This window comes from Perissodus microlepis, chromosome 12 (genome assembly GCF_051167445.1).
Source record: "Perissodus microlepis isolate ML-2025 ecotype Zambia chromosome 12, ASM5116744v1, whole genome shotgun sequence".
In the NCBI taxonomy this organism is placed as follows: Eukaryota; Metazoa; Chordata; class Actinopteri; order Cichliformes; family Cichlidae; genus Perissodus; species Perissodus microlepis.
This window is the reverse complement of record NC_140472.1, coordinates 5,026,121-5,046,511: the sequence shown is the minus strand read 5'-3', so window position 1 is coordinate 5,046,511 and position 20,391 is coordinate 5,026,121. Positions and strand designations below refer to the sequence as shown.

General features: G+C 45.7%; 1 protein-coding gene across 1 annotated transcript in view; it reads right to left on the bottom strand.

Moving 5' to 3' along the window:
- Positions 1–292: 292 nt before the first annotated feature.
- The window catches only part of kat6a (K(lysine) acetyltransferase 6A), a 34,771-nt gene continuing 14,672 nt past the window's right edge, over positions 293–20,391 (bottom strand). Inside the window, exons 4-17 of the mRNA XM_084945257.1 lie at positions 19,157–19,272; positions 18,632–18,713; positions 18,220–18,334; positions 17,194–17,507; positions 15,384–15,496; positions 14,220–14,335; positions 13,528–13,669; positions 10,759–10,920; positions 10,205–10,298; positions 9,805–10,036; positions 7,590–7,800; positions 6,827–7,498; positions 6,424–6,685; positions 293–6,012 (exon numbers count right to left, since the gene is read on the bottom strand). Of these exons, the coding sequence (XP_084801383.1) occupies positions 2,687–6,012; positions 6,424–6,685; positions 6,827–7,498; positions 7,590–7,800; positions 9,805–10,036; positions 10,205–10,298; positions 10,759–10,920; positions 13,528–13,669; positions 14,220–14,335; positions 15,384–15,496; positions 17,194–17,507; positions 18,220–18,334; positions 18,632–18,713; positions 19,157–19,272 (5,957 nt within the window). The 3' untranslated portion in view covers positions 293–2,686. The remainder of the gene's footprint in view (positions 6,013–6,423; positions 6,686–6,826; positions 7,499–7,589; positions 7,801–9,804; positions 10,037–10,204; positions 10,299–10,758; positions 10,921–13,527; positions 13,670–14,219; positions 14,336–15,383; positions 15,497–17,193; positions 17,508–18,219; positions 18,335–18,631; positions 18,714–19,156; positions 19,273–20,391) is intronic.

The following is a 20,391-nucleotide window of genomic DNA, read 5'->3' as shown; positions in this document are numbered from 1 at the left end:
AAACCTAGAAGTTATAAACTTGTGGAAAGTAGCAGTGACTAACATCTAGTTGATAGTTCAGCTCATGTTATGTGTGATTTTTTATATATTATTTTTTAAATTCAGACTTTTGTTTTGCTCGAAGTTGATTGTCAACAGTTGCTCTGTACACAACCTGCACAAGGCCGTCATACTTAGTAAAAAAAAAAAAAAAAAAAAAAAAAAGCTGAATGTGTAACTTTTCCCTGCACTTTTTGGGAAAACGTGAGGGGGTTGAGGTGACGTAGCACTGAATCAGGCTAAACTCAAAGGATACATGAATGGCTCAACATAATTTATTTTCATTTTATGTTAAAATGTACAGAGTTCTTTGAAAGTACTTGCTAAGAAAGAAAAACAAAATGGAAAAAAATGGAAATACATACAGGGACAGAGTCGAGAGTTGAGGCAGCTGAGCTCAAATCAACCTTCACTGTGTGCCCAGCTGTCCCGTCCCCCCACCCTCTTTTTATTTTGCGCTCTCTCTTAGCATACAACGCAACATGTACAATTACAAAGGATACAAAAAGGGAAGCAATATAAACAGACAGAAATATACTGAGCTCATTTTTACATGCCTCTTAAATGTAAGGAAGTCATCCTATGCACACACAGAAGTAAAAAAAATAAAAACAAAAAGAATGCCGAGTAACCTTTAGATATTTGTAGTCCTTTTGTTTAAAATAGCATTAATATACTACACAAAGATAGAAAAACTCTAGAGATGAGATGGAATGGAGAGGTTAAAGGCATCTTAAAGTCACTAAAAGTGAGTGGTAATTTTTTTAAATTTTGAGTTTCTTAGTAATTATTACCCAAGAGGCGAGCTAAAAAATATGTTTTTTTTTTTGTCGTTTCCTGAAACAGAAGTGAAAAAAATGACAGTACCAATATCAATGTCAGAATTTCCTTTTATATTATAGAAAAAACATTTTCTCTACAATAGGTTTCTAAAGTCAAAAAGAGTCAGCTTGTGTCATAAAAGAAAGCTGCCCAGTCTGACAAAATTCAGAAAAGAAATGAAACAAAAAAAAGTAAATACAGAACAGAATACACACAAAGAAAGTTTGTATGCTAGGTCTGTATGACAAATGAAAACTCCTCTTTTGACTAAGAATACCGATACGCGGCCCAACAAAGTCAACCACGACCCTACGGGACCTCCGATCCTTGCCTCCAACCCTGCTTCTATAACCGAGCTACAATCCCAGGGCCAAACCTCGCGCTAGATCGAGCATTCAGGCACACCTTCACAAAGGCTAACCGTCCGCTGCCACATTTTTAGCCAATGGGAGCACAGAAACAACAACAATAACAAAAACAAGATTAAAAAAAAAAAAACCCCAAAAGAAAAAACAAATTTTACAAAAAACACACCATTCAGAAGCAGACTCCTCGACCTCTTTGGGTCACTAACACTTAAGGATGCGAGGTCACCTATAGTTAACCGACTTTCCTTAAAGTAGTTACATGGAAATCCCACCGTTTGTTCTGCATTCCCTAAGCTGCTAAAAAAAAAGGCTGACATTGTATACCATCTGTCAGTGGAGTGTGGACAAAAACAGTTGAATGTTTCCTGAGCTAGCCATCAACTGGAGACAGCTAGTCAGTGTGTGTTTGTATTTATATATATATGTATATATATATATATATGTGTGTGTGTGTGTGTGTTTGTATGTGTGTGTGTGCTGAATATTGGGAAGTACCAGAATATTTACATCGAAATGTTTCAGAGTCGCGGCAAACTGGAAAATAATGCTACTTGTTTCATTTATGGATATATAATATGACAGTAACACGCTAGTCTCTTCTGTGTCTTTGCTGTGTTTTTGGTACAACACTGTCCATCCAGGAAGACAGAGACTATGGAAAACAGTCAAACACCTCAAACACCCGAGGCCCTGCTCCACTGTGCTCTTCTGGAACTCACGAAAAGCCGTGGGGCCGAGCGGCGCCGGAGATGTTTGGGCATTTCTGAGAGAGCAAGAGGGTGTAATCACCATTTCAGAATGCCACGTGTATAAAGATCAAAGCATGTAAGGAGGTCGGACTGCACACACGTATTAAAAAACAAACAAACAAACAAACAAACAAAAACAACAACAAAAATAAGGTCAACAGTATGTTTAACATAAAACAACAGTCCGCCTGCAATGTTTCATCGTCTCTTTTTTCAAGGTAAGGCTTCCTATATTAAAAGATTGTGTGCATGGTTGAATATACTCAGTAACCACCGTTCACAGTCTGACCAGGCCAGGTACTCCTGTACCCTGTGGACTTTTCCTCGTCATACTTCGTCGTTCCTTACTGTCCTCCTCAGTGTCGAGAGGAGGAGTGGACTCCTGGGCCTGTGTGCTGGCCTGGCCTGAAGCTCCACGGCACGGCCGAGGTCCACGTACACACCAAATCCTGCCCAAATACTCCCATACACAGCCAGCTGGGAGGGGAGGGGGAGACGAGCCCAAATAAAAAAAAGGGACAAAATGACAACACAGAAAAAACAAAAACAAAAAAACAGGAAACCCAAAGACCCTCTCTGTCCCCATCACCTTCACTCCACTGGTGCCTCTGAGGCACTGGAGAGGGTGAACAGGACTAATGGACATTTAGAGTACAGCGAGCATACGCTCTGGCCCCTTTCTGTCTCCTTTTTTCACTTCTTGGCTGCTCATCTGCTCATGTAATGTGGCTGTTTTGGATAGCTGTGATGGGAGGGGCCAGTGTACATCATGTTCCCATGGTGATTGGGCTGCATAGGCTGCTGTGGGTAGCCCTGCCCTCCCATCATGCCCACCTGCATCTGCATGGGGTACTGAGCTGGCTGATTCATGTATGCGGGGTTGCTGTGATAGCCACTGTTCATCATAGGCTGAGCCATTCGGTAGCTGGCTGACATGGGGTTCAGAGTCGTCATGTTCATAGAATTATACGGTGCCGTGGGCATGAGGTTTGGCATCATGCCGCGCTGCACGGCCAAGGTGCGCGGCGTACCCTGCATGGCCACAGTCCCCGAGCTGCGGCTATAGAGCTGCTGCTGGTGCGGGGCCGGGGCCAGCTGCTGAGCGGCTTTGGACCGAATGGAAATGTGGCCTTTGACGGTAGTCATCTGGCCCTGCAGCCGCTGTGTGTGCGGTGGAGGTCCTAGGCCAATGTTGGTCGTGGGCATGTTGCATTGCAGCTGCAGAGAGCCCAGGTTCATGGAGCCAGAGCTAAGGTTAGGAGGTGGGGTCATAGTGGGCTGCCCCTGAGGAAGGGCAGTGTGGGGTGAAGGGGCCAGCCCAGGATTGGAGAGAGAAACACTAGTGGCATAGGAGGTAACAGCGGCGGAGTGAGAGTAGGGCATGCCGTGGGGCTCCATGATGGTGTTGGTGAGCTGCTGGAGTTTGGCCAGGCTGAATGTTGCCGAGGGCTGGGGGTAGCCCCCTGTACCAAAGTCCTGACCCATGCGCTCATACAGGGTGCGGCCCCCTCCTCCACCTCCGCTCTCTGGAATCTCCATGATCATGGGCGTGGAGGCAAAGCCATTGCCCATGCTGCACTGGGACAAGGCCTGCTGTGGTGGCGGTGGCGGGGCCGAGGGTGGAGGCTGAGGGTTTGGCGCTTGTTGCTGCTGTTGAGGAACCTTTTTTGTTGATTGCTGCTGCTGCTGGTTGGTGCTGGGAGGCCTCTCAATCACACCACAGCTCTGAGGAGACTTAATGCCACAGCTGGGGGTGTTGGATGGCGGTGGGGGAGGCGGGGGCTGGGGCACAGCACTGCCCACGTTGCTGGCACCTGGTCCACTGTTGGGCCCTGGTCCTGTTTGCTGAATGAGGCTACAGCTGCCCATCGCTAGCTGGGATGCGGCATTTCCTGTGGAAGATGTGAGGCTGGGGGCTGGCACGAAGGAGCAGCTGTTGGACTGAGAGGAGGAAGAAGGGGTGGCAGAGCTGGAAGAAGAGGACGCCGAGGACGCTGAAGCCGTTGAAGCCCCGGCGACCACGGCAGCAGACATTCCTCCTCCATTGCCCCCGTTTCCTGTTCCATTGCCCCCTCCACCCATGGTGGAGTCGTAGCTGCTGGGGTTGTCATAATTCTCTGTAGTGCTTTCAATGCTGCCCAGGTCACTGAAGCCACTGTCCACCACCTGCTGCGAGTGGTCCGACACAGACGGCACATCCATCATCGGCGATGTCTCCATGTTCTGCTGAGAGGGGGCAGAAAGCGAACTGGGATGCTCTGGAGTGATCTGTGTGTAGCCACCTCCAGCGCCACCGCCACTGCTCCCTGCTCCGGTGGGGCCAGGAGTTCCACCCCTTTGCCCTGCTGGTGTCGTATCCACGATGCCCGATTGCAGCCCCGGGCTGTTCACAGAGCGCACAGACTGACTGGGCAGCGGGGGCACTGGTGGATTAGGGAGGGGGCTGCTGTGCTGGGAGGCTCCACATTCCTCTACTAAGGCTAGGGTCTCCTCTTCAGGCTCGCCCGTGTGACTGTAGCTCTGCAGGGTCCGGCAGGCGGCTAGGGTCTCTTCACAGTCCTGGTAAGCGCCGTGGTGTGGCTGGGGCTCAGTTTCCTCGTCCTGGGCTTCCCCCTGCGTCAGGGACTGAACAGCCTGCATAGTCTCCAGGTCCAGCTCATTGGAGTGGTGATGTGAGTGGTGCGAGTGATGGTGGCCAAGCTCCTCCTTGAAGTCAGGGTGCTGGTGAGGGTGGGAGTGCGGATGCTGGGGTTCCATCAAGAGTGTGACGTCTTTATCATCCGGGTGCAGAGGCTGCAGCTCCATTGGCTCAGAAGGAACAGACATGGCCGTGACCGTTTCCACCGCCGCCGCCGCCGCAGCAGACTCCTCCTGCTCTCTGCGCCTCCTCTCCTCCTGCTGAGGGTCTGCTGAGGGGGGCCGGCACTTGGTCTCCTGCACCCTTTCCTCAGCCTCCTCCTCCTCCTCTTCCTCCTCCTGTTTGCTGACATACTCCTGGGCCACGCTGTTCTCCATGCCTAAAAAAGGCTCTACACCTGGGGGTTCTTCTTTGACTGGAGGCGAGTTTGCGTGTGAGGCAGACTCCTCCTCCTCGTCTTCATCGTCGTCTTCGTCTTCAGAGTCCGGACTTTTTCTCTTTTTACTGCTGCTGCTCTTGTCTTCTAAGTGTCCGTCACCCTCATCGTCTGCATCGTGGTCGTCACTTCGCCGGCTTCCTGAACCCGGCGTGACCGCCGCTCGCCTGTTCACGCTACCACCACCACTGCCCATGCTGCCACACTCCTCTTCCTCCCTTTCCTCATCATCATCGTCTTCCTCTCTGTCACCCATATCTGTGTCCTGAGGCCGGGACTGCGGGGCCCGGGGCCCTGAGGTGGAAGAAGAGGAAGAAGGGGAAAGCAGTGGACGGGATGGTGGCCGGCTAGGTTTGTCCTCTTCCCAGGCTCGCTCGATGTCCTCCTCATCATCTTCCTCCTCTTCTTCCGGGTCAGAGGTGGGAGGTGGTTTGGGGGTAGGCTGTGGTGGCTGGCGGTTCTTGGGCGGTCTCCCCCGCTTTCTGGGCATCTTTTGTTCAACGGGCTTAGGGAGATAGTCATCTTCTTCGTCAGAGTCTTTTTGTTTGACGTCTCTGTCCGTGTTAGTTCTGCAGACTTGCTTGCTGTTCCGGTCATCCGTCTGCAGCAGCTGAGGAACTTTGTCCATCTGCTGCTGCTCTAGCAACCTTCGTCTTTCCTGCTCCTGCCTGTCCGCCTCCTCCTGGGCCCGCTGCAAGTACCAGCTCCGGGGCTTGCGACCAGGCTTCATCTTGATTTTGGGTTGCTGAGGATTCCCACTTTGGGCCTGGCCGTCTGCAGCTGCTCTCTGGTTGGGTCCTGTGCCAGGTGGCTTGCCTCTTTTCTTCCAGTGCTGTGGTTTGCGGCTCTTTCCTTTGGGCCAGCCTTTCTTCTTTTTGACTGGGACTTCAGGGTTGGCCCCAAGGGTCTCTGATGGGGTTGCTGTCAAAGCAGCTACAGACTTCGGCATAGTTGTTAGCTCTGCAAAGGAAAGAAGATGAAGTGGTTAGATACAGCTACTGCACAAAGTTCTGGCCAGACTATCAAAATAAATGTGATGGCTTTCCAACTATTCCTCTGAACAGACTAAATAACTAAACTCCATCTTAACCAGTGAATGTCAGTAGGTGCCGGTAACTCATCCAAAATCATCAGTTCAAACAACTGTACATCAGAGTAGAAGTTACTTGGAGATGTCACCACTATCACAAGGCCAGGAAGAAGACCCAAGCTTTCACCCTCCCCATGCAGACATCGTTAGGATTATCATCTCTCATAAATGGGAAGTTACTGGCTAACACAAAGGTTTTGGAATTGCCATGCCAAAGTCCTACCCATGTATGTACGATTAGTCCGTACATGGGTAGTCCTGCACATTTCATCACTGCTCACCATCTTCCTCCGAATCTGTGAGGTTGGAGAGTCGGCCCCTCTTTGGCGCAGGGTCAGACAACCTCAGAGCAGACTGCGGTTGGGGGTAGCGGCGCAGCGGGTGACCCAGTGGAGTCTCCTCCTCCAGCCTGGGCATAGGCCTCTCTGAGTCAGAGTCTACAAAAGGCTCATCCAACACCTCCGTGGTCTCCGAAATGGTCTCAGTCACCACGCTGCTGTGAGGGTGGCTGCGCGGGCGAAAGCGGCGCTTCCTCATGGGCTTCTGGGTAGAAACGGGACAAGGGATTAAGATGTGCTAAGGAGCTTTAGAGCAAACTGACAACTTCACAAGCAGGAAGCTACTTTTGCGATTATCATTATCATCATTATGATAGCTGAAAATAGAAAACTGTTCATGTCTAACCTTGCATTTGAGCCCTGATTTGGTGAGCATAGGAGGGGAGCATCCCCTCTCTTCGTCATCTTCATCATCGTCGTCCTCTTCTTCTTCGCTGCTTTCACTGAAGCGGCTCTTCCTGACTGGAGAAGACTCGCTCAGCCTGGGAATCACAGGAAGCTGTGGGTGACCCTCTCCGGGACCTTCTATCAGTCTGGGCTTCGGGCCTCTCTTTTTCCTCGGTGGCCGGCCTCGTCTCGTGGGGGTTATGGAAGGGTGCCTGCTCATGTCGAGTGTGTGAAAGGCTGTCGTGTCCGCTTGTCTGTCCAAGGAGAAAAGGGAGGGCGGGCTGTTGACAGTGCCTGTGGTTTTTACTCCCTCTGACCTGTCCTCATCCTCATCATCTTCATCCTCTACTGGACGGATTTTGGGTGGCCGTCCCACCCGCGCGCTGTCCTTCACCTTACCCCAAGGCCAGTTTTTGGGCGGGCGCCCTCGTGGCCTGCGTTCGCCGTTTGTTGGCGGAGGGGGTCGTGGTGGTTCTGGTACAGGCGGTGGGCATCGGACTGGAGGGGGAATTGGAGAGCTTTGGCCAATCGGAAATCCTAGAAAGGTCTTCCTTTCCTCCTCCTCTTCTTCATCCTTCTTCCCTTGCCGCACATGCCAGGACATCTGTGGGACCTTGTGACTCGGCTTAATCTGTTTAGAAAATATACAATTAAATTAATTACACCAGAAAGCAAGTCTGACTCCAATTTATTATCTTCACAAATGCAATGGCAATCTTTACCTCCTTGCGAGTCTCTTCCTTTGGTTCCTCATCCTCCTCCTCCTCCTCATCGTCATCGTCGTCATCTCCATCAGCATCAGAGACCACGGTGTTGGTTACTATGACAGGAGTCCAGCGGAGACACTCGGGGTCGACCTCCAGCTGTCGTGGCCGGGCCTTTAGACGAGCCATGTGGTTGGCCACCAGCTTCTCCCTTCGCATCAGGATGAGTCTAACAAAGTCAAAGCAAAAACAGACGGGAGCATGAGCCCTCCGGACGCACATTTTTCTACATTGAAGCATCGATACATTACAGACAAATATGGCTGTGCAGGTAAATGTGCAGCTATGCCAACTGTTCAGGGATTTTTTGTTTTTTCCTTGGATAGAAACATTTTGCTTTCCCCATAGAGATATTAGCACGGGCCAAAGGAAAATAATGAGCACTGCAGTTAAACTATTTTTTAACCAATTACGTCAACTGGGCTTCTATTTACTCAGCCACAACAGACATGTTTGTCTATAAAACCGACAAAGCTGTAACAGAGCACCTCCAGTGCAGCAGATAAATCATTCACAGGTGGATACAGGGACCAAAATTGGTACATAAACTCTTTTATGATTAAAAAAACGAGTAAGGATAAAGTAGAAGGACAAAGTCTTGCATTTTCGAATGATCTAAATGTCAAAACATACACATTTGACTGATTTTTTTGTGTAAACAAAAAAAAACAAAGTGAAGACAAGTTGTGTCAGCCAAATTTTAGAATAAAAGAAAAGTCTTCACGCATGGAATACATTACTTAGCTGCATGCATCATGGTGCTTTCAAAGAGGTAAAAAACCTTGACCTGCACAGCATTGCCATTAGAGCAGCATCTCATTGCGCTTACTTTGCTTTTCATGAGACCAAGAAGTTTTTAAGTTACAAATTTGACTTACTCTTGATTTGGGCTTGTGAGTATAAAAGTAAAACCTTCTAAAATAAACAATGGACAAATGGCAAAACTTTTAACTGGCTGCAGAGGGACAGACAGACTTAGTGCATATATGCACTTCTGAAAGATCATTTCACTTATCTGCTGCACTACAATCTTTACACCGTGCAGAGCACTGATGCTTACATGCGCAGCCACCAGCCCCCAAAGATCTATTCTCAGTCAGGAAAAACCCTGCACACATGTGTTTTTTGTGGTGCACCTAAAAATAACTGACAGTAAGTGCAGTAAGCCCACATACAGTAAAGACACAGAGTCTTCGCTGCATTATTTGACACAAATTGACACATCTGTGATACAGTCATCCAAATATTCAGGATAAATAAAATAGATCTTTTTTGACAACACAGTTAAAAGTTTAGAGTACCAAGAAGCTGCTTTTTTAACATCTGGCACAATACACATGTGCTTGGTAAGCTGCCAGGACACCTCAGTTTACAAACTGTGACATTTCCGCACATAGTGTACTTTGCAGTTAGATGCAAGTCAGCTTTTATGTTGTTGTTTTGTAGGTCTATGAGGCCTAATAACATAAGAAAAAACAAATCTTTGTTTTGCTGAAAATTAATTTTGGGAACAGTGAAGGTGCACGTTGCCACTGATCCACTAGCTAACATCCTAACAGCTGCACAGCCTGACTCTGGTGGTACCACTACAAACACCAGGAGAGTGCAGTGCAACCTGGCTCTGGACAATTAACTGATTAAAATCACTAGTGGCTGTCCGTGTGACTCCGGACAGCATGTGAGATCCCATTACCACTAGCATCATAGCAGAGCGTCTGGGGAGCAGCCAAAGTAATGCAGCTTAACCAGTGAAAATATAGGTTTATGTACTGTTTGTTCAAACATCGTTTGAATGTTAAGTTTCAGTGTCATGAAATTTGTATGGCTGTTTTTGAAATCTCAATTCTAATCTTTTAAGACTTCACAAGGGGAACCAAACTTTTCACTGACATGTCTGTGTACCTCCATAAGAAGGCTTTTCTGTTTTGCTTTCTTGGTGCTGCCACTGAAAATCTGAGTCTACTGTAACCGCATTTACTGCATATTTTCGCTTGGTCTTTCTCAAATTACACTGGGTCACCTTAGTAAAACGTTTTGGCTGCTTAGACCGAAAACCAGCCAAATCAGCATTTCAATTAAAAAAAAAAAAAAAAAAAAGGAAATAGTAGCACAAGCAGAACGACTTTGTTTATATTTGGGCCATATAAAAAAAAACATGGAGTATATTTCTGACCGGTCTCCCCGCTGCTCCAGCATGTTGAGGCTATGCAGGGTGGTGGTGATGTCCTGGGGGCAGATCCCCGTCAGTTTGCTGAGCTGTCGTATGGTGATCTGCCGGTCGCGGAGCTCGTGGAGACACTCCAGCACCACGCTACGCCAGTAGGCCATGTAAGACAGCCGACCTAAGTCCGACAGAGGCTTCTCTGGAGATCCTGGCTGTCCCTCTCGCTTTGACAGCAAGTAGCCTGCAGGGAAGGAGGAACCGGAGACAAGGGCATCATGAGCCAAATGTTTGAATTTAGTCATTATGTCTATGAAAAGAGGAACCATCAGTGTTTAGTTAAAGTGAGCCTAATATTCTCATTTCAAACTGTGATCATTCTATTTGTTTTTAGAAAATAAGCAGCACTTACTGAAGTCGATGAGAAAACGCCCATAGCCCTTGCGCTGGTACTGTGGAAGAATCATGATGCATGATACGTTGTATTTCTGTTGACAGTGCTTCTCCTGAAGAGAAAAAAGACAGACACATTTAACCATTAGAGGAAAAAAGAAAAATAATAATGGAACCACATTATGAAGCAGGTCTGTGTGTGTGTGAGCTGGGTGTTAATGGTGCTGTGTCTGCTCCCTAACTGCTGTGCTTTGGCAGTGAGGTTGCATGTTAATGGGAGCACCTGCAGAGGCAAACTCCACAGAGGGACAATGGTGCTCACAGCAGCCACTATTTATCTGGGACACCACATGAGCATTTGTATGTTTTAGGAAGTTATTTCAGCTTCATTTAATCTGAATATATATATATATATATATATATATATATATTGGAGTAAGTGTTTATATAATCCGACAACAGAGCTGTATTTTGCTTAAAACTAGTGGGAGAGTCAAGAAAACACAAAATCCAGACAGAATAGATCTTTGCAGAGAAGTTGAGTGGGGGAAGATGAACTGAAAGCCATACTACCTTGGAGAAGTAGCCAACAAGGTGGCAGCCTTTACTGTCGTTCTGGGTGAGGACGTAGAAAAGGAAGGGCTCCACATCGTAGTAGAGGGTCTTGTGGTCCAGGAACAGTTTAGCGAGTAGACACAGGTTCTGACAGTAGATTGTGCTAACATTCCCATCAACCTGTTGAAAGATGTTGGTAAGAAAACACAAATCAGTGCAAAGCGCAGGACTTCCTAAATAGCTACTTTCTCATCCCTGAAACACTAAAGTGCTGAGTTAAATCTCCAGGCTGCTGTTAGGGAGCTGTGGAGCAGAGTGAAGGTGAATGGATTAGAAGTTAGTGTTAGGCTATGATCTCCCCTGTGTCCCTGTAGACTCCGAAATACACAGAGGCTGGAGAGAAACGATGAGTGGTAAAGAGACGGAGGGAGGCTCAGGTTGGCAGACGGCCAGTTATCTGTGCTCTCCTCGGAGAGAGGAAAGGACTGCAGAGTGGAGGAAAACAGAAGCTTCGACGGCCGTGTCCTGCAGACAACAATCCACTCAATTCAGTGGCCGCTGTGCTTAACTGCAAATTCGTCTCATTATAACTTTGATACAAAGAACAGGATATTCCACTAAGGCGGGTGAGGATGTCACAATCACTTTAAGGGTTTTTGACTAAGAAATATTTATATAGTTGGTGGGAAAGCATTATGCTATGCAGAAACTTTCTCCAATAAAGGGTAAAATTGGACAGGCAGCGTGGGAAACATTTGAAAGGACTTGTGGGTTTGTACTGTGCAACTGTGTGCAGGTCTGAGGTGGTAAGAAGACTAGATAAAAGTTCATCTAGTGGCAAGTAAGCCATCATTAATTGACTTTTTAATTTTCTTTTTTAATTTACAATGAGATACATCTAACAGCAGGCAATTTTTCAAGCCCAACACACAGAGCAAAGTGTTTAATTATTTTATGAGGGCATGAACAGGCAAGATGATCGTCAAGTTAAAAACACACTAAGCTGATGATTTTGTTTGCTTTTCTTCTGCTGGGACAGCCAAGACACTAAAACAATGCAGCCAAACAGGAAAATATAAACTAAACTCAAAACACTGTTAGGAGATCACGGCAAGTGATCGTTATTTTATTTTGCACCGATATCTGACGTCTGACTGAATTTAATCAGCAACCAGACAGGAAAGTGGAATTTCCAGTACTAACACTTAACACATTCACCTTTTATGTAAGAAACCTCAAACTGGGAGTCTACACAAACCCGGCCTGAGGTCGTCACAGTGCTGGTCCTAAGCGAGGGTTGCATCAGTTAGGGCACCGAGCATAAAGACTGTGCCGAATCAAACGTGGATCCATCCGCTGCGGTGATGAAGGGAGCAACCAAAAGTACCTTTATTTATTTATTTTTTTTTCAGTTAGGGAATCACTTCTCACTTCTCTCAGGGAAGTCAGATCAGCGAGGCCAGTTTGAACATGAGACCTTCTGATCCTGGAATGCACTTCTACAGCAGGGAGCAGCTGCATTCCTCTGTAGGGCCACGAGGTCTTGGAGTGCGGTCACACAGACACAATCCAATACCTCGAGGGAGGATTGGCCAGCGTAATTCTTTATGTCATGTGTAGAAAACAAAAGCCCTTTAGAGCAACTATTTATGTTGCAGTAAATCGCTCTCATTTCCCAAACTGTCAAAATGACGTCAGATTTTCCGTCATCAGCGACAGAAAATGAACAGAAGTCGTCTCTCTTTGTTACAGCGCTGGCCACCGTTACTTAGCTGTTACACCTTCTACACTTTGAGTTTATCAAAGATCACTGACACCCAGGCAGTCTTTCAGTCAATCCATCACCTCCCTGATGTCTGAGATAAACCAAAAAAAGCAGAAAAACACTCAAATGAGCTTCTCCAGATCCTGATTTGTAACTACACCTATTCATAACTCAGAGTTTCTGTATTCAACCATCATTTGACCTAACGATTATGTATTCAATTCTGCACAACAGGCTTGGGAGTAACGCACAGTAGTCTCATTATACACAACTAAACCTAACAATAGCATCACAGTGCAGCAATATTTGATGAATGTGCCTCAAATGGTGAAATGGTTACACAGTCACTCAGTTCAATTCCAGACGGAAACACAAATCCCCTTTGGGGCTGCTCGGGAAATACATCCAGTGTAAACACTGCCAGGTTAAACTTGTTGAGCTGCCCGCTGTGGTGACCACTTGTGGCGAGGAAGCAGCCAAAAGTGTTTTCAGGTGACACTCACCCATCACTACATCTGCTTAACCGAAGAGGAAAAGGACCAAAAAGTAAAAAGGAATTCACTGAACTGTGGTCTTAGTTTCCCCCCACTGTCCTCAGCTGGCTGAGGCTGTAAAATATAAGACGAAGCTATACGACATACTGCGTATTACGTAGCAGCCTTTTTACAATATCACAATAATGGCTACTGTACTGTTTCACTGGATACATGAATGCATTTGCAGGTCTGTTAATTGTGCCTGCTTTATTGTGTTTCAAAGACATGTTAGAGAGGATCCTCCTGTAAGAAGCACAGCGTGAATTAAAATAATTCTTAAGCGCCTGGATGCAGAAAATACTTTCAGTGTGATTTTTCCTTTTTTATTGTGCCATCTGGAAGTTGCTGGTGTTTTTAGAAGTTCTTTAGTGGTTTTTGAAAGACTTCATTCCCAGCGAGTTATCTCCAGTTTAAAAAAAAAAAAAAAACAACAACAAAATTTAAAAACAAAACAACACAACAAAGCCACATCTGCAACTTCCTCACCTCGAATACAGAGATGTCGTCCTTCCTGTAGATCTCATTGGCAGGAGGGTGGAACCAGTTGCACTTCTTCATGTGCTGGTAGAGGATGCTGCGACTTTTCATGTAGCGCAGGCAGAACTCACACAGGTAGAGTTTAGGTAGTCTGGAAACGGGAGCGCAAAGACAAAAGGACAAAAGGAATGGTTTTAACGGGTTTGCTACACAAACAAACAAATCCCAACATTTTTCTTCTTCAGCTGGAATATTTACTGGTCTTTTATAACAATCGGCTATTTTTCTGGTGATGTAACAAAGGCAAATGTCAAACTGGGTTTGTTTTTCCTCCAAATGACATTTGCTGAACAATTAATTGTGAAGGCTTTAAGAACTTCTGATTAATTTTTTAGAATAAACACTGATATTTTTGCTCTCACGCCTTTTTTCTGTGCGCACTTTTCCAGTTTGCATCCATCAGGTATTTTAAATTGCTGAGACAGAAACATACACAGTGGGATGAATTTTAGTGAACAGCAACAAACTGCGGAAATGCACATTTAAAAACACCTCCGACTACGGATCCCTGTCACAGAGGGTGGCAGTGTAAACGGCTTATGACGAGCTCCATTATTCGGGTGGTAATTTCTACACCTACGAGCAGGATTGTGAGCCAAGTACCTCATGCTGTTGCGTTACATTATAGTGTGTTAGCTTACCTGCTGTACTCCTGCGGGTATGGAGACGAATACCACGTCTGGATTTCATACTTGCCAAATTCAATGACTGACGGGCAGCGCATTTGAGGGTCTGGCGGACCCGTCACGCCGACTTTCTGTTGGGGGAAGGGAAAAGGCAGAGATGTTTATGGTTAGCTACAGGTTTACAACTGGCGGGGGATTAGCAGGCCATGAGCCAAGCAGAGACACCAGAAATCATCAGCAGAGTATCTCAGACTGTTACAGCAGGAGAGGGCACCAGGTTTATTCTCAAGTTTACATTACTCTTACGTGGATCTTCCTGGTTTGTCCTTCCCAGCCATTTACATCATGTACTCACCGTACACGATATTCACTGTCATCCAGCCTGGAACAGTTCTGCTCATTAACTCACACACTTACACACCACTGTGGCTATTCCACATCCACAACAGCGTTTTAATACGACTCCCATGGTGTTAACCCCACACCCACTCTCTGGTCAGTTTACTGCTGCACTATTCCCTTAAAACAAGCCATTAATGTGGCTAATTTACACTTCCTCTCTGACTAACGTATCAGAACACTGTCGTTAAAGATGCCCCGCTCAGTCATCGCACCATCAAACACAAGACTCGTTTTACGTGCTTTATCGAGACCCAGTCTTAAACATTCATGGGTAGTTTTACTCTTGCCGGGCTTGCCCTTCTGTTTATGGAGAACAGTTTGGCATCAATCACAAGCAGAATGTGAAATTCAAGCAAATGTCCAACAACAACAGTAAAGACTAATCAGCTTGTTGTAAAGCTGCTGTCCTAAATTCAATCCATTTTATTTGCATCTTGAGGTCACGGCCTGTGTGTGCTGCATCTATGGTAATGGATCATTTAATATCCATATTGAATCTGGCAGCTGTTCCTAATTTCTTTCCTGCACTTCTTTGACACACACACACAGGGCCTGCAGCCCTCTGTGAGCCAGCAGCTTCATCTCTTACAACCAGCCAGCTGTTGACTTGGCTCTTTCTGACCACAATTGAGATTTACGTGTATACCCTCCAGTCTGGCAGCCTCAGTCCCAGACTCACAGCTCTCAGATTCCCATGCTGATGCAATCTCATTGTCCAATTTGGCCAGTGTTCAGCGTCTCCCTTCCCCACTGTTGTCTCGTAATAATCACGCGTACCTGTAGCGCCAGCTCCTGGATGTGTCTGAACAGCTCGATGTCTTTTTCCGTCAGGTTCTCGTGGCCGGGCAGTTTGTCATCTTCGTCACGCCAGTCGCTGCCTTCCTGATTGTCTGGGGATTGAAAGACAATCAGAAGTTATTTCGAATCCCAAGATGTCTGCAGACTTTCAGGGCGCTTCACAACAAACAGCTGTGAGGCTCTTATAACAGGTCACTTTCTTATATTAAAGCCTGCAATCACAGGATGCTATAAAGAGTAACATTTAGGTGAGCAGCATCCCTATATGCAATCAAAATTCCCCCAAGAGAAGTAGCTGAATTCATGTGAATCACATGATTAGTTGTGCGTATGTTGGCGTGGACACAAAGCCTGTTACTTCAACTCAAGGCTGAAGCCACAACTCACAAATCTCTTCATCCATAATCAGTCCCATTTTATTCTGAAAGTTCTGACAGGAAGCGGACGTTCGTATCTCCACCACTTTTAGGACGTTGCTCCCGTCGCTGCCATTCTTCATCCGGCCACGCTTTCCTCCGTCGCCAAAATAAGTCACATCGCCGACATGCACGCTGCGCCCAGTGATCGCTGCTCTAATTGCTTCACAACAAATCATGCTCCCTCAGCTTGTGTGGAGAACGAACGTACGGGCTGCGCCGTTTCTGATTTAATGACGCAGCGAAGCGCAAAATATACGTCCAATTTGGCATATGATCTGTTCTTAAGGCGTTTTTTCACAATGCATCGGTTGAATGAACGGGAACAAAACCGCTGCTTGTTCTTTGCCGCAGTTTGGCGTCATTTGTGCTCGAGCTACGGTCTGTAATCTCAGCGTGACACACGCAGCGTACACAGCAAAGCCTGGTTAAAGCGAAAGACACCGTTTTTCTACACTTGATAACAATCTCACTCCTGACTTTAAGAGCGATCAAAAACTTTGTGTCTGTATCACACCAGCTGTTCAACAAGTTTGCAGTTTTCCACAAAAGCAGCACGCTACTCACGCTAAACCCCGTGACGTGAAATATTATCAGCTAAATTAAAGCTGCCAGGTTACCTTCCACATATTTATTAAGTTAGCTGATAGCTAAGACAGTCTTTTATTTGTTTTGCTTGCTGCAGGCAGTAAACGCACATTAGCAACACAGGCAAGAGTGGAAGAGACTTGTGATAATGGATGATGAGGGTGTTCTTCATTCTTTCTAAAACACACATGGGTGCTGCAGAAACCTGAAGGAAGCGCTGCTGCTCTGTCACATTTATTCTTTACTTATAACTCTCTGCTTTTACTCTAAGAGATTTCAATGGAAACAGAACTGCAGGCGGGCACTTCAAATTACAAAAGCAATTTCTTTAAATGCATAAGCAATCATTTTCTCTGGCTGAGGATAAAAAATAAAGCAATTCCACACGATTTTTAGCCTTGACCTACAATTTCAAAATAAGTAACATCACGGCTGAATCGTCTATAAAAGAGGGACAAAGAACACAAAAGCAATGTGAATGCTTCACAGTAACAGCTGATACCTACAGAGTCTGTAAGCAAAGCACCTGCAAAGGACTCATGAAAATAGAGCACGTTTTTTTTTAAAAGGTCAATTTATGTAATTGATTCAGATATTAACTTTTTTTTTTTTTACCATTTGTGTTTCATTTCTGTGCTGTTGCTCTCTCATTAAACATAACAGATCATTAACATGTCTTTATGTACGTCACTTTATCTCAAAGTTTTAAGTTTTCATGGCAAATGTGAATCGAAACTGTCTGATGGTATGAGCAAAAAACAAAAAAACAAGCTGATCTTTCCCACCTCTGTCATCTCCTTCGCCTTTGCGACTGGCTTTCTTTCGGATGCGGCACTGCTGTGAGTAGTCCACCACTTCCTGCCGTGCCTTGCGGCCCTCGGGAGATGGCGTGAAGAACTTTGTGAGGGCATCGATGAGGCCCTTGGTCTTGTTGTTGAAGCGCAGGCTGCTGTGTGACAGGTCGCCGTCCTCCCGCATGGAAAAAAGCAGCCTGTCGTCTCCGGGGTAACCTTCGCAGGAGGAGCTGGAGGAAGAGTTTGCTGAGGCCGAGCGCTTCCGCCGACCGCGCCCTCCCAGCTTCTTAAAGGGCCGCCCCGGCCTGCAGAAGACAAAAGTGTTAGGGTCAAAGTCACAATCGGTCACACATTGTATTCACTCTGCAGTGCAAAAACCACCTAAACATGCATTTATCTGTGTATGCCACAGTGTGCACACAGTGATTGGTGTGTAGTACAATCTCCAACATACTTGGAACCACCTTACTGCATTATTATATATACAAAAAAAAAAAAAAAAAAACCTTTGGCATTACACTTTAAGGGTAAGATCTCATTACTGTCAGTGTCTCAAATTTCTGCATGGCATTCGTTAGTATGGAGGACCAAAACAGTCAATATTAAACATAAGAAAATAATGATAATAATAATAAAAGTGTCATGAATGGCACTTAAGGTGATTAATCACTATTAATCCCATTAAATGCATTTTATTTCATTTTAAATAAAATACAGCACTAGTAGGTTTACTACTTCTGTAAATTTGTCTTTGTGTTGATTCTAGTATTCATTTGCTTTTAGTCATTTCACCATTAATTTAACCATTTATCTGATTATTTGATCACATTCTATACATGTTTTTTATGTTAATTATGACAGACACCATTATATACCCCTTAGAAAACATCTGATTACTAAGTGGTTTCTAAGTCCTCCATACTCTCAAACACCTTGGGTCTGTGATGAAGCAGACACAGGTGCTCGCCATCGCAGTGACACCGCCTCAGACAGAATTAGTTGAAGGCGTTTGTGTACCTGTTCTTGGGCCGTCCCAGTGGTGCATTGTAGCGCCGTTTGATTTGCGCAGCCTTTTCATGTAAAAGCTTCTTTCCCTTTTTCCTTGGTTGGCAGATTTGACAAATCCACATGCCTAGGAGACGAAGAGGAAAAATGGAAGTGTTCACACACTGAGACAGTACAGGCTTCGGTGCACATACAAAGAGGCTCTGGGAAGCTTGTAATGCATTAGTGCTTAACAGTGATGCATTAGAGTGAGAGCCATCAGCTCAGGAGATGGTTTAATCATTAACTGCCATCATAACGGCGATGCAGAAGAGCAATGTAGGAGCGCTGTGTGGTCAATCGGAGGAATAACAGGTACGAGTTGGACTCAGTGTGCGGGCTCGGAGCAGATGATGGAGACGGGATACGAGTCTTGTTTAATTACCTTTTGGCATCCGCGTGAGAGGAGGATCGCAGCACTCCATGTGGAAGCCCCGGTCACAGGAGTCGCAGAACAACATGTTGTCCTGCAGAGAGACACAAAATAATGACAATCATCTTCAGGTCACACGAGTAGTAGAACAACATATAATCCACTAAGTAAATACAGGTGACACCGCTGATCAAAGCTGCTGAGCTCATTTTAATTCCATATTTTGATGAGAGTTTTGCATACTTTGCCTTCCCTCCGTTCTCATAGCCTGTTTCATCATTGTGCAACTGGCAGCATGTTGTGAATTTTCCTCTTAACCTCTCCACAAACATTTGAATAACAATCATACCTCGCCTGACAAGTAAGAGAAAAGAGTGAAATCATGCCGATGCTGACTAAAATAGCTCATTCCCAGGATCAATCCCTGGATAGAGACGCTGATGTCTATCAGCGTCTCTATCTGGCACTTAAGCTGAGGATCGAGCATTCACAGCGACTGTCAGGCTGCCAGGACGCCATATTCCTTCATCCACTCACCGCATTCTTTCCTTGATCCTGACAGCTGCTGCAAGTCTTGCATTCGATGCACTGCCACCACAGAGCCTTGACTCGCGCTGTGAGCTCCGGGGAGAATTTGAGACAGGACGGGTGGCCTGCAGGTAGACAGACACACATACACAAACAAGCACGTCAACATCACACACACTTTTCTCTCACACTCTCACTCTGTTTTTTTTACGTTTCCTGCTGACTGACAGTTGTGACCCACTTGCATCATTGAAGGAAAAAAAAAGAAAGAAAGAAAGTCCTTTTGGAACTGGAAGCCCTCACTGAATCAAACCTGGCTGCAAAGATTGTGTTAAAACATAAATGACAATCTGTCAGAGCTGTGCTTTTGCAATGTTTGAAGAGCGGCAAACAAGACGGCCTTGTCTGGGACGAAACCCCTCTGAGGGAAGAAGAGGAACACGCTTGTCTGCTTCCGATAAGAGATGTCGGGCCTTAGCAGGAGTAGTACAACTTGCATGCCAATAAAACCAAAAACTGAACCAGGAATATCAACTGGGTTCAAGTTTAAGAACGACACCCGCCCATAATTAAACAATGTTATGTTCAGATACTAAATGAAGTTGAAGTGTAAAGTATTACTGAGAAGAGTGAAGAACATGACTGGACAGTTTAATAGACTGAGGAGCTGCTGAGTGTCAGTTAAAGCGTAGCCACTTAGACCGAATCAACTGGAGGTCTGGGCAGTTAATTAAGTATCAATTTCAGTTACGAAATTGGCTCCGAACAACTGTGAAAACAAAATAATCTGAATACATAAATAACTTTTGCATTAATTTTCACTATAAATAAATCACCCGCAGGCCTTTTGTTAATACCAGTGTGTACTCGTAGGTATGTTTTTGTCCCCAACAGCTCCAACTCATTCTAAGTTTACTACATATCAGCCAAGATAATCAAAAGAGGGCCTCTGTCTCCACACTGCTTAGGGTCTATCACGTGTTTGTTTGTTGGATGTGGGAGTCAGCTGAAGTGTGCAGGGTCCTGCCACTGCAAGATGGTCAACACCTGCTAGTCTGGGTCCATATATCACAAGCCTGTTTGCCACCTTGTGTGATAATCTGTTTTTTTTTTTCATTTGAATTAATGTTCAAGGAAATCCCTTATTTGAAAAGAAGACGTGTGTTTAGGTCCAAACTGTACGATATCTGTCGACTTAATGAATAACAGTGTTAAATGATCAAGATTACTATGCTGACCAAAAT